Here is a 12,006-nt window from a genome sequence, read left to right as displayed (position 1 = left end):
GGAATTTAGCAATTATCGGGCGCGGAGGAGCTCCCGGAGGGGGCCCAGGGCCTAATGAGCGGTGAGCTCGCTCAGTCACAAAAATGGGGGAAAATGTGCCTCGGCTCAATAAAGTCACCAGGAATTTTTCAATGAAGATCTCCATGTTCCCTGTAGCTGTAGATTCAGCCAGGCCAATAATGCGGATGGTGCTCCTAGCTTCCAAGTCTTCTGCTTTTTATTGTAGTTGTAGTAGGGCTTTATTACATTGTTTTTGAGCTGCGTCAGTCTCCATATGTGCCTCCTCCACTTCTGTTAGGTACCTTTCCGCCATGTCTAGTCTCTCCGACTGCTTGTCAGCTCGCTCAGACATGCGGTCCATGCGAAAAACCAATGAGTCTATTTTACTATCAGTAGTGCTCAGGCTTAGCTGTATTGCGGCTAGGGTCTGACGCAGGTCTGCTGGTGCGTCTTCAGGCATGTCTACCTGTTTAGAGGAGGGGTGAGTCCCCCTCTTCACGGGACCTCGTTTTCCATTGATCAAAATGGAGCTCGGATTGAACTTTATCAGCTTTCCCCATAGCACAGTGAATCACGTTGTCCCGGTCTCGCTTCCTGGCACACAAAAAGGGACTCCCTCAGCCCGGAAGTCAGGGCCTACCGAGGCAAAGGTAAGGCAGGCACACCCCTCTCCTCTGGTCAAAGGGTGCAACCATTAAGCTGATTGAGTTTGAGGAGCCACAGACCCAGTCTCTAGACCTCTAGAGTTTTCAGTAAATGAAGGGAGCTTCTAGCACCAGCCAGGGTCTGCAGCCCTTATAACACAGAAGGAGCACTCTATCCAAAATCGCCTATAAGCAGTGCCTAACTTTCCCAGGAGGAATGCATCTGTATGCTCAATCCAGGGTACATTATGGAAAGCAAGCAATATCCTTGTATACAATTTACTCACTGCTCAATTAGTCTCTCAGAGCTGGTAGTCACAACTGCGACACAGCTCTTTGCTTGTAGTCTTGATTAATGTCTTGCAGGCTCGAGTATGCTGCTCTTCCCCTTGCACCCTAGATGCCGCCATTTCAGCCACAGGTCGAGTCCAGACCCGGAGCGATCGTCCCCTTCTCCCTACCGGGAGGCCCAGCTACTCTCAAGGGATACGCGGGCCCGCAAGTAGGGTGGGCTGCGTCGTCCGTGTCGCTCCTCTCCGTGCCTCCGGCCCTTGAACCGTCTTGGTGCAGGGAGATCGGGAGTCGGTGAAGGACCTCAAGCAGACACTGAGGCCCAAGCAGCGCCAGAGCTCTCCCCATGATTTCGCACAATTCACCCTCTGCGTTGAAGAGAGGGGCCCAGGCAGGTCCAATGGACCGCCGTCTCCGGGCGTTCCTTTAAGGACGATTGCAGGCCTCAAGCGCGATCGGGTCAGGCCCCTCCTCCCAGCGCGATTTAGGTGCTTCTCCTCAGTTTTCCAGGGAAATGAAGGTAGGAGCTAGCTCTGCTGCCCTTGAGGAACAGAGTCCACTCAGGCAGCACATTAAGTGGCAGCCAGTTGTAAGGATAAATTAAGGATAGTGAAGATCGCTTATCGGACCTCCACTACAGCGCGGCCATTTTACAAGCCGGCAAGCTCCGCCCCCGCACCATACAATTGTCAAAGAAATGGCTGCTTTAAAATAAATATTGGCCATAATACACACTTTGTTCTTCAATGTGTCTGTGCTTCTCTCATATCTGTCAGAGGGAGCTGCGATCGGTATTACGGGTTTTTCTGAAACAGGCTTTGGTTAGAATGTGAGGGATGCTAAAGTCGAATTTGGGACATTATATTTTTCCAGGCGAGGAACCTTGCTCTGGACTTTTGCTGGAGCTTTCATGAACCTCAGTTCCTTCTCTTACATGTGGTCTAGAATCGAGCTGGGACAGATTTCTTTGGCTGCACCCAAAAGTCGTAGAGAAAAAGGTAATCTCTTGACCGATGCCATCAAGTTTTAAGTACTTCGATGCCCTCTCTAACAGAGAGCAAAAGTCTGAGAAATTGGTTGAGGAGAATCAGCCTGAGGTGGCATAATTTGACCCTTTATGGGTATCACATGGTTTCACCATTCCTCAATAGTTTGATAATTTTCTTTATTTGGTTCCTCCTCGCTTAGAAACTCAATTTCTCGATGCTCCCCTTCTTTATGGCCCTCTTCCCCTTCTGTCATTTCCCCCAGGCTAGCACTCAGGAGGTAAATGGTGAGGTGGTGGGCCTGGTACAGGTTGCAGTGAAGGGGATATCTACAAAGGTGGAGGTGTAAGCAGCAGAGCTGGTGGATGCATTTTCGGCTTAAGTAGCGGGCTGAAATTCTTCTTCGGAGTGCCCCAACATGTTGCATGTTGTGAATATTAATAGGCACCATACAACACTGTCTGTAGTTTCTGTGTGTTCTAGGACAGGACTCTTCTGGGTAAAACTTGTCTTGGCATGTTGTACCCTGCTGTCTGACCTTTGTAATCGGGCACCTTTAATTATTTATATTCTTTATATTGAGCTTTGCACTCCAGAAAGTGTTCCCTATTTACTTGGCCGTCTGTACTCAGAGGTTGGACTCACAGCTGCTGTGCGAATTGAAAAGGACAAGACGTGATGGAATAAGCGTATGAAGGTCTCTAGAAAACGTGGTGATGGGCCACTTGAAAAGGCAACTGGCAGCACTATCTCCAGAGTTGTCAGATGCAGAGCCGTTGCCAAAAGGCTTGTGGTTGATGGAACTAAATAGGCTGATGCCAAGTAGATACTGATGACAAAGGTGCTTACGAAGCGCTCACAGATAGGCGGGCAACAAGTGAGTTCTTTCCAGAGTTGACAAGTACAGTGACACAGCTTTAGCAGGCAAGGATCTGCTTTTTTCCAACTGCAGGTAGCTAGGATTTAGGTGGGAAACCATCCAGAGACTGATAGGTTCTATGTTTTCTGCACCATTTTGGTCGAAGACACATTTGTTTTTTCACAAAGTTATCTCTCCGCTGAGTTTTTTCTCATGAGAGACTGATTTTAAGGGCATCTCATTGAAAAAGACAATTCTGCACCTTCTTAATGTAGGACATGGATTACATTTGAATGTTTATGTTCAAGATATAAACAATAACGGCACTGCACTCACCTTCTTCTGGCCACATGTACAGCAATCCTTGAAAAGAGACTTTCTCTTTCAGAGGAATATCATTAATGGTAATGGCAAAATTATCCATGTCCCAGAGAGAACCCAGAAACAACTCACCACAAGGTGGAAGTTGAAGCGAAGTCTAGTCCAAGTGTTTGCGGAGGTAAATCTGGGCTATTGTACTAGATAGAGGTAGGGTCTGTCCAGGGTCTCCTTGACACACAAAATGCAGTGGAAATCTGAGCAAATTCTAATATGCATAGCTTCATAAACGTTTCATTCATTCATATACACGCAGAGAAAATATTTTCACATAATAAACTAACAAAATTGAGTATATATCCATATTTTTTAATCAAAAGATTTGATACAGAATTTTCAGAAAAGGCGGCAAATATGTATGACATCCAAGGAGATTTGTATTAAATACACAGTAATGCTGATATCATATCAATGTTTCGGACTATGAAAAACACAATGGTGAATGGTTTAGTGTTGCTGATGTAAATTTAAAATAAATCTGAAGGGAGTGGAGCCACAAAACGTCACATTAAGCTTTTACTGATTTTGTCTTAAGTTATTTCTACAAACTTCATCACCTGATGTAAATATAGATAATGAAGTCAAAGTATAAAAGACTATCGAAACAAACACATATAATACATTTATATAGGTTGTGGCTTTCAGCATTTTAGTTATATTATCAGCGAGTTATGAAGCGTTTGCATTGTATTTCTGTTACACAGTTAATACATTTGCAACCTCTACTTAAAACTTTCTATACAAAGAGAGAGCTGACGCAATCATTCTTGGCAAAGAGTTTAGTATGAACAACTATTAGAAATAAAAATATGGTTGCTGTGCTTGCTCAGTTGAAAATACATACAAAAAATGAAGGGGCTTAAAAATAATAAAGAATGTAATGTTTGCATAGACCACACATGATTTGTTTTCCCCACAAAAAACTAGAATTAACGAATGTCACTTAAAACGACGTTTAAGCAGTGGCCTGAACCAGACGTTTGTCAACTAGAGTCAAGGGTGAAGTGAAATGTATGAAATATAATATAGTACAGAAAGTACAGTATTTCCAAAACAGATGAGCGGAATCGCATATAAAAACAGGAAGAATAATTTTCTATTACAGCTATTATCTTTTTTGATTAGGAACAGCCCCAAACTGGGAAATGGAGCAAAGACTGTCAAAGTAATTAGCCATTGATATTATTGCGTGCAGTTGCTTTTTCCTGGAAAACAGGTTATTTTATGAGGAAATATCAAAATAGTAATAAAAATGTGGTGAGGTAAAGAAAGTTTACTTGAATTTCCAGCTTCCTAAATTTGGATCATACACATGGGGCGAATTAATGCATGCTCTGTGGGTTAACAGAGGCATTTTAATAACAAAGCCATTTCGATCTACATATGTTTTCCCTAAATTATTATGCACTCCTGCCAACAATTACAAATTCATGATCTATTGAACCCCCTTAACAATTAAACAACTTATTTTTTTATGAGCTTGTACCCAGCTTGTCGGTCTTGTAAGGTTTCATAACATACGATTCTCGGCAACCTAATATCACTTAAAACTTTACTATTTTTGGCTCCTAGGTGGCCTTTCGATAAAAGTCAAGGTCAGAGTGGTGCTGAAAAAACAGCTCATAAAAACAATCTAATACCAACAAGTTCTGAAACTATTGTTCACAAGTTTGTAGGTGACAAAAAACTTAAATACTCACTGTCCAGAAGAGGCTTTCCACTAGTTGATACAGCATGGACCTAAATTAACAGTATTAGAATCCAAGTTTTCTTATTGAAATAGGTCATGTACATCAAGTAAACTGCCGAACAAATGGTTCAATATCATAAAGAGTTACTTGGTATACATAAAACATCCCACATTTGGTGATAATAACTATCCGCAGAGTTAACCATTTTTCAATAGATGGAATACATAATCTTCCTTCAACAATGAGGTAAAAAACCCACTGTAGCATTCATGTAAAACACGCTACCTCGAATATATTAGTTTGATGTGGTAAAGGCATATCCAATGTTAATAGGTGAAAACATTCTTGCACAGTGCTGGGAAAATAGCACTAAGTAAAATGGAAAGCATTTGGCCATGGATTGATCTTATAAAAAATAACTGGAATCCAAACAAGGTTTGTATTTTTTAGCGTCTAAGTACTAACACATTCGCGAAACCTATCACAGTTTTTACTGAAAATGCTTAGAGGGTGCTGACTGTATGAAGATTTTTAATAGAACTCTTTCCACAAAGGTTCAAAGAGCAAGAAGCCAGCATATTTCTAAATCCAACTTCTAAAGATTAAAATGGGCAAAGTAATCTATATGCTCAGGTTACAAATGGGATTGTATTTTCGAGTCCGACACCATGACAACTTAATGGGCTGTGAGGTTTGGAGGTCTCAGTCTAGTGGCTGTGGATCTGCAATAGGCATAGTGTGAAGCACTTCATCGAGAAGCTGTAGAGCACGGTGCAAATTGATTTCAATCCAGCAAGGGGTTTCTTTAATACTCTGTCTGGGATAATCTGGACCCCAACCTTTTACAAAACTCATTCTGAGAATGCATAATCGGCGAAGGTCATCCACACCAATCCCAGCAGCAGCTGACAGACCTGAAAAGGAAAAGAATTAATAGACATTAGGCTAACATTTCTAGAACCATACAAGACAATGCTACGAATATAAGAGTCTTATGCATAATAATATTTATATTTTTTAAATAAACCCAAAGAAAATGTTACTCACCTTCAGTAACAAACTTTCTAAGTAGATACACTACCTACCTGCAGATTCTTCACCTCTGTAATATTGCCTGGTGTGAGACTCAATCTGGAAACCTTTCGTAGCACTCCTATACCGGTAAGCGGTGTTCGCTCCAGCGCTGCACTGGAAGCCTTGCGGTTGTGACATCACTGGAGACATATAACGCTACCCCAGGGCACCAATGTCAGTTCCCCATCTATTTTCTGCGTGCCCTTAGCGGCAGAGATTAGGACAAGGTCAAATTGATCGTTGATGTACAGTGCAACAAACTAACTTGAACCATTATTAAATGTAGGGCCTATGACCATACTTCAGAAAGGGATGAACAGTCTGCAGGTAGATAGGGTATTCACTATAAGGATAATTACAAAAGGTAAGTAACTTTTACCTCTGATGGGTACTCCGATCTGTAGATTTCTTGTGTTGAATAGATTCCAAAGCAGTACCCCCCTCTGCAGTGGATCTGCAGGCATAGTCAGACAAAGAAATCATTACGTTCAGCACATGTTTAATAGCTCTCCCTTCTCATGTCGGAGTCCAAGCAATAGTGATTGGTGAGAGTCTGGAGGAATCTTCCTGTTGCCGTATGGCAAATTTCAGTCACAAGGCCCTCCCTGGTGAGTGCTGAGGTTGAAGAACAAGTTACTTACCTTCGGTAATAATGTATCTGTAAGAGACATATATTAGTTATAGATTCCTTACCTTAGAATTACCCCTAGGCATCAGACTGTATCCGGAGATTTTTTTTTCTTAGCAGTACCCCTGCACGACGGTAGGCGGTGTTGGTCGACTCTGCGTCTGACGCCGGCGTCGCGTTCGTCGGGTTGACGTCGTGGTGTCTACTTAGACGCCGCCCTTGCACGCTGATGTCAGTTCTGACACAAATTTCCATGCCAGAAGCGCAGAGCCACACAAGACACTGACCACTGGTGCACACAACTATGGCCCTACAATCTAGTCCCTATCCCTAGAAGTCAGTTCCTAGAACGGGGAGGATGGGCGGGGTGGAAAGGAATCTATAACTAATATATGTCTCTTACAGATACATTGTTACCGAAGGGAAGTAACTTGTTCATTTGAAAGAGACTATTAGTTATAGATTCCTTACCTTAGAATAGATACCCCAGCAATACCAACCCTAGCCGTGGGTCTGCGAACTAAGTTCACACCAGGATGTCCTGGAGAACAGAACGGCCAAAGAAGCCGTCTCTACGGACTTGGCTGTCCAGGCAATAATGTTTTGTGAAAGTGTGGAGGGATGCCCACCTGGCTGCCTGGCAGATGTCAACCAATGGAACTCCACGTCCCAAAGCGTTAGTGGCTGCCGTCGCCCTGGTAGAGAGGGCCCGCATTCCTACTGGAGGTTCCTTTTTCGTCAAGGAATAACAGATTTTGATGCATAGGACAACCCATCGAAACATGGTATGCTTGTGCACGGCCCAACCTTTTTTGGCGCCCACATAACCCACAAAGAGTTTTTCGTCCACCGGGAAGTCTTTAGTGCGGTAAAGGTAGTAAGACCGCGCACGTTTTGGGTCCAGACGGTGGAGTCTCTCCTCCTCTTTGGTAGGGTGCGGTGGCGGGAAGAAGGTGGGCAGTGTGTTAGTCTGACCTATGTGGAAAGAGGTAACCACTTTGGGCAGAAAAGAGGGCCTAGTACGGAGGACTACTTTGTCAGGATGAACAGCAAGAAGGGGAGGTTTTGAAGATGAGGCCTGAAGCTCCCTCACCCTGCGAGCAGAGGTGATGGCGAGTAAGAAAACAGTCTTCAGAGTAAGGAGACGAAGAGGACAATTATGAAGTGGCACAAAGGGAACACACATAAGATAAGTGAGGACAAGGTTCAAGTCCCACTGGGGCATTACGAAAGGAGGAAAGAGAGGAGTAATGCCCTTCGGAAATCTGTTAACAATCTGGGACTTGAACAGAGAAAGCTGTTCAGGGAGGCAAAGAAAGGCCCAAATGGCCAAAAGATAGCCTTTCGAATTGTCCAGAGCAGAGCCCTGCTGGGACAAAGAAAGAATGAAGAGGAGAACCTTTGAAAGAGGGGCAGAAAGGGGATCCACAGCCTTTGCTGTGCCACATGCCACAATATATACCTTTTCAGTGAAGGGACGCCTGGCTGCCAAGATGACATTATAGACTTCAGGAGGAAGGTCGCAATATGTCAATTGTCGCCCCTAAATCTCCACGCAAGGAGGTGGAGGCTGGACAGGTCCGGGTGGAGGACCGTCTCCTGATGATCTTCCCGAAGAGGCAGTATCATCGGAGGATCGATGGCCATGCTCAAGAGCTCGGGGTACCAGACTCTTAATGCCCAGTCCGGAGCCACAAGAATGACTCAGGCCCAGTCACGCTTGATTTTCTCCAGCACTCTGGGCAGAAGTGGAACAGGCGGAAAGGCATACATGAGGCCGCAATTCCACTTGCAACGAAAGGTGTCGCTGAGCGAATGCCGCCTTGGAAACTCTAACGCGCAGAACTGCTGACATTGTGCGTTCTCTTCGTTGGCGAATAGATCTAACCAAGGCTCTCCCCACTGCTGAAAGAGACCTTGCACCACCTTCGAGTGAAGACGCCATTTGTGATCCATCAAGCACCGGCAGCTGAGTGTGTCCGCCCTGGCGTTCATGGGACCTGCCAGGTGTTGAACCACCAGAGATATGCCCTGATGTTCCAGCCATGTCTAAAGGCGAAGAGCCTCTTGACATAGAGTCCACAACCCCACCCCATACTGTTTGTTGAAGTACCACATGGTGGTGGTGTTGTCCGTGTACACCTGCAGTACTCTTCCTTTGACAAAGGGAAGGAATGCCTTCAGTGTAAGACGAATCGCCCAAAGCTCCAGAAGGTTGTTGTAGAGCCCGGACTCCGCAGCAGATCAGATGCCTCTGATCAGTCACCACTGTGAACTCTGGTTGAGGAAGGAAGAGGGGTCTGCCATTGACCCAATCCTGGCTCTGGAGCCACCACTGCAGCTGACCTGTAGTCCCCTCTGAGATCTGAATGTCACTGGAAAGATTACCCTGATGCTGCGCCCACTGGAACGTCAGGTCCCACTGCAGAGCCCACATACGCCACCTGGCATGATCCACCAGCAGGATGCAGGAGGCCATGAGGCCCAGCAGCTTTAAAGTCAATCTCACCAAATCTGGGATAGAGGCTGAAACATCGGTATCATTGCCTGAATATCCCGGACTCGCTGCTCGGGAGGATAAGCCCTAAACTGCGCTGTATCCAGATCTGCTCCTATGAGAAGGAGCTTCTGAGAGGGAGTCAGGAGTGACTTCGGCACGTTGATAGAGAACCCCAGCGAATGCAAGAGGTCCGTCATAGTCTGGAGGTGGGAGAAGGGCAGCCTGGAACGAGACCGCCATCAACAGCGAGTCGTCAAGATAAGGGAAGACTGGGACCCCTGATCTGTGCAGATCAGCTGCGACCACCGCCATAACTTTCGTGAACACCCGAGGGGCGCTGGTAAGGCCAAAGAGGAGCACGGTAAACTAAAAATGCTTGTGGCCTTCCGTGAACAATAGGTAACGCCAGTGGGCAGGCAGGACGCGGATGTGAAAATAAGCGTCCTGCAAGTCCAATGCTACCATCCAGTCTCCAGGGTCGAGGGCAGACAAGACCTGAGCTGAGGTTAGTATTTTGAACTCCTCTTTCCGGAGAAAGCGTTGACATCCCTGAGGTCTAAGATAGGACGCAGGCCTTTGTCCTTCTTGGGTACCAGGAAGTGGAGGGAGTATCAAACACGACCTACGCGTTTGATGGCTCCCTCGGCCAAGGGAGCCATAACTTTCTGGTAGAGTAGAGCCAGATGATCCTCCGACATGTGATGGAGTGTTGGTGGCATGGAGGGAGGGATAGTCTTGAAGGGGAGGGAGTAGCCCCTTCGGACTATTTGCAAAACCCACCTGTTCGATGTGATGTTGCGCCAGTGGGGGAGGTGATGGCGGATTCTGAAGCACACTGGCAACTGATGGCCCTGAAATGTTAGAGGTTTGGAGGCTGGTGCGGGGCGACATTGGTGGACTGGCCTGCCCGCTGGCCCCCAGACACACGATGCTGTTTCCATGTTTCTAGGTTTTTTTTAAAGGTGCCTCCCACAAACGCCTGCTGGCAAAGGAACTTGAGTCATCAAACCATCGAGCTGTTGATATTAATGCTTTAATCAAGACTTAAGGCATTTCTAATACAGTGACTTGAGTCAGTAAAATAATCTGTGATTTGCACAGAGCTTGTATCCGATAAACAATTAAAATAATTAAAAAAATAACGCGGTTACGCAGCTGTACTGCACTAACTGAAAACAGTTGACTTGCTGTCCCACTAGAACATAAAACAGGCACACAAACAGTCAAAACACTGGCCATTTCTGTGTATGTAATAATTGTTTTTGTAATGTTCATAGAGGATAACAAACTATGTACAATAAGTGGACTATTCATTCAAATGTAACACTTAAATAAATAATGACTGTGCGTTTCATTTTCTAAAAAAAACACCGGCCATTTCACTGACCTCACAAAGAAGCCCACCTGGCACTGCCTAATTGCCTACCGATTGCATTTCAAATGCTTGTTTATTTCTACCGTGGGGTGTCCCTTCTCTATGCAAACTGGACTAGAAAACTCTGCAACATCAATTGGGAAGTTTGTACGCTTTCAAACCCACCCACCCACCCACATCCCCTTGGTGGCGACTCCTATTCCTCTACTCTAAGCTTTTAAGTACCTTTTCTCTGGCCACAGGTCAACAGATATAGCTAGAGAAAGTAGCTCAGTGGGTCATAAAAAGATGATGGTGAGTTTTACGGGAAGAACAATCAATGGCCTATAAGCTTTACACTTGATTTCCTTAGATTCCCACTCCTTTTCTACTTGTTAAAACCCCAAAAGTGATCAAATCAAAAGAAACTAATAGCGTGATTAAGTTCTTACTATTAAGCGACACAAGATGTAGGATGTTTCCCCAAAACTTTAAAACTCATTTTTGCCCATATCTGCTTCTAATAGTTTCACTCCTGAGCACACACCAATATCTCTCATTTGTCCCTCTCCAATTCTGCTCGTAGCATGCCCTACACAAGAAGTGAATGGATGATTTGCTATAGCCACCAACTCCCCCCCCCCCCGCCAAACCTTCCATATCATAGCTAATTTCATCGCTCCTATGACAGACGTACAACAGAGTGGAAGCAACAGCACTTCATTAGTGTGATCGGCATTATTATTGTACTTCCTGGTGGTTGATGGTCAAGCAGTCATAAGCTGTGGGAGACATATGCTAAGGTTGGAAGTCCACTGCAAAAACAATGTCCTGAATATATCATTTACCTGCCTTGTGGTTTTTTTATCTAGAAATGTACACTAGAAAGGGGATATCCACATTCATACCAAGGTGCAGGCTTATTTTATCTGCAGTATTATTGGTCATACAGCCTTGTGGTCAGTTCCTTGAAAGTATCTGTCCAGGGTGTGTGTGTGTGCACTGCAGTGAGTACACTGGACAGCATGTGCGTGTCTAAATAAAAAGACACTTTCTTTGCAGGCTGCACATGATGGACACAAAGAGAGAGTTACATACCTTTGGTAATGTTTTTTCTGGTAGAGACACTATCTAACCGCAGATCTAACAGATTTTCCCCAGGTGTCACACTGGATCCAAAAAATCTTGAGCAGTACCTCTGGTAGGTGGCATTGATTGGCTTCGCAACAGAAGTAATGTGCACAGTGCCTATAAAAACACCACCCTGTGCATTGCCATCAGTTTCTTTTATGACTATTTCTGTGCAATAAAATGCAGAGCCACGTTAGACTCAGTGTATGACCAGTGTGCAGAATCTAATCAGGATGTTAGGTTGAAGAGTTCATTTCGCAGAACAGGGGGGATTAGTGGGTATATAAAGTCTCTACTAGAAAAAGCGAATACCCAAGGTAAGTAACTTGTTGTTCTTATAGACTTCTAACCGTAGATTCCTCACCTTAGAATAGATATCCAAGCAATACCTCCCCGGAGGTGGGTCTGAGAATATCTCAAACCAGGAAATCCTGGAGGACTGAACGGGCAAAGTAGCCGTACAGAACGAT

The 12,006-nt window shown here is 44.9% G+C and overlaps 1 protein-coding gene across 1 annotated transcript in view; it reads right to left on the bottom strand.

The window, feature by feature from the left end:
* Positions 1–3,446: 3,446 nt before the first annotated feature.
* SMAD4 (SMAD family member 4) overlaps positions 3,447–12,006 on the bottom strand; it is a 308,776-nt gene continuing 300,216 nt past the window's right edge. Inside the window, exon 12 of the mRNA XM_078674808.1 lies at positions 3,447–5,763. Within this exon, the coding sequence (XP_078530934.1) occupies positions 5,552–5,763 (212 nt within the window). The 3' untranslated portion in view covers positions 3,447–5,551. The remainder of the gene's footprint in view (positions 5,764–12,006) is intronic.

The sequence above is a fragment of the Lissotriton helveticus genome, chromosome 2_1 (assembly GCF_964261635.1).
Source record: "Lissotriton helveticus chromosome 2_1, aLisHel1.1, whole genome shotgun sequence".
Taxonomy (NCBI): domain Eukaryota; kingdom Metazoa; phylum Chordata; class Amphibia; order Caudata; family Salamandridae; genus Lissotriton; species Lissotriton helveticus.
Note: the sequence above shows the minus strand (reverse complement) of the source record. Positions and strands in the feature narration are given on the sequence as shown.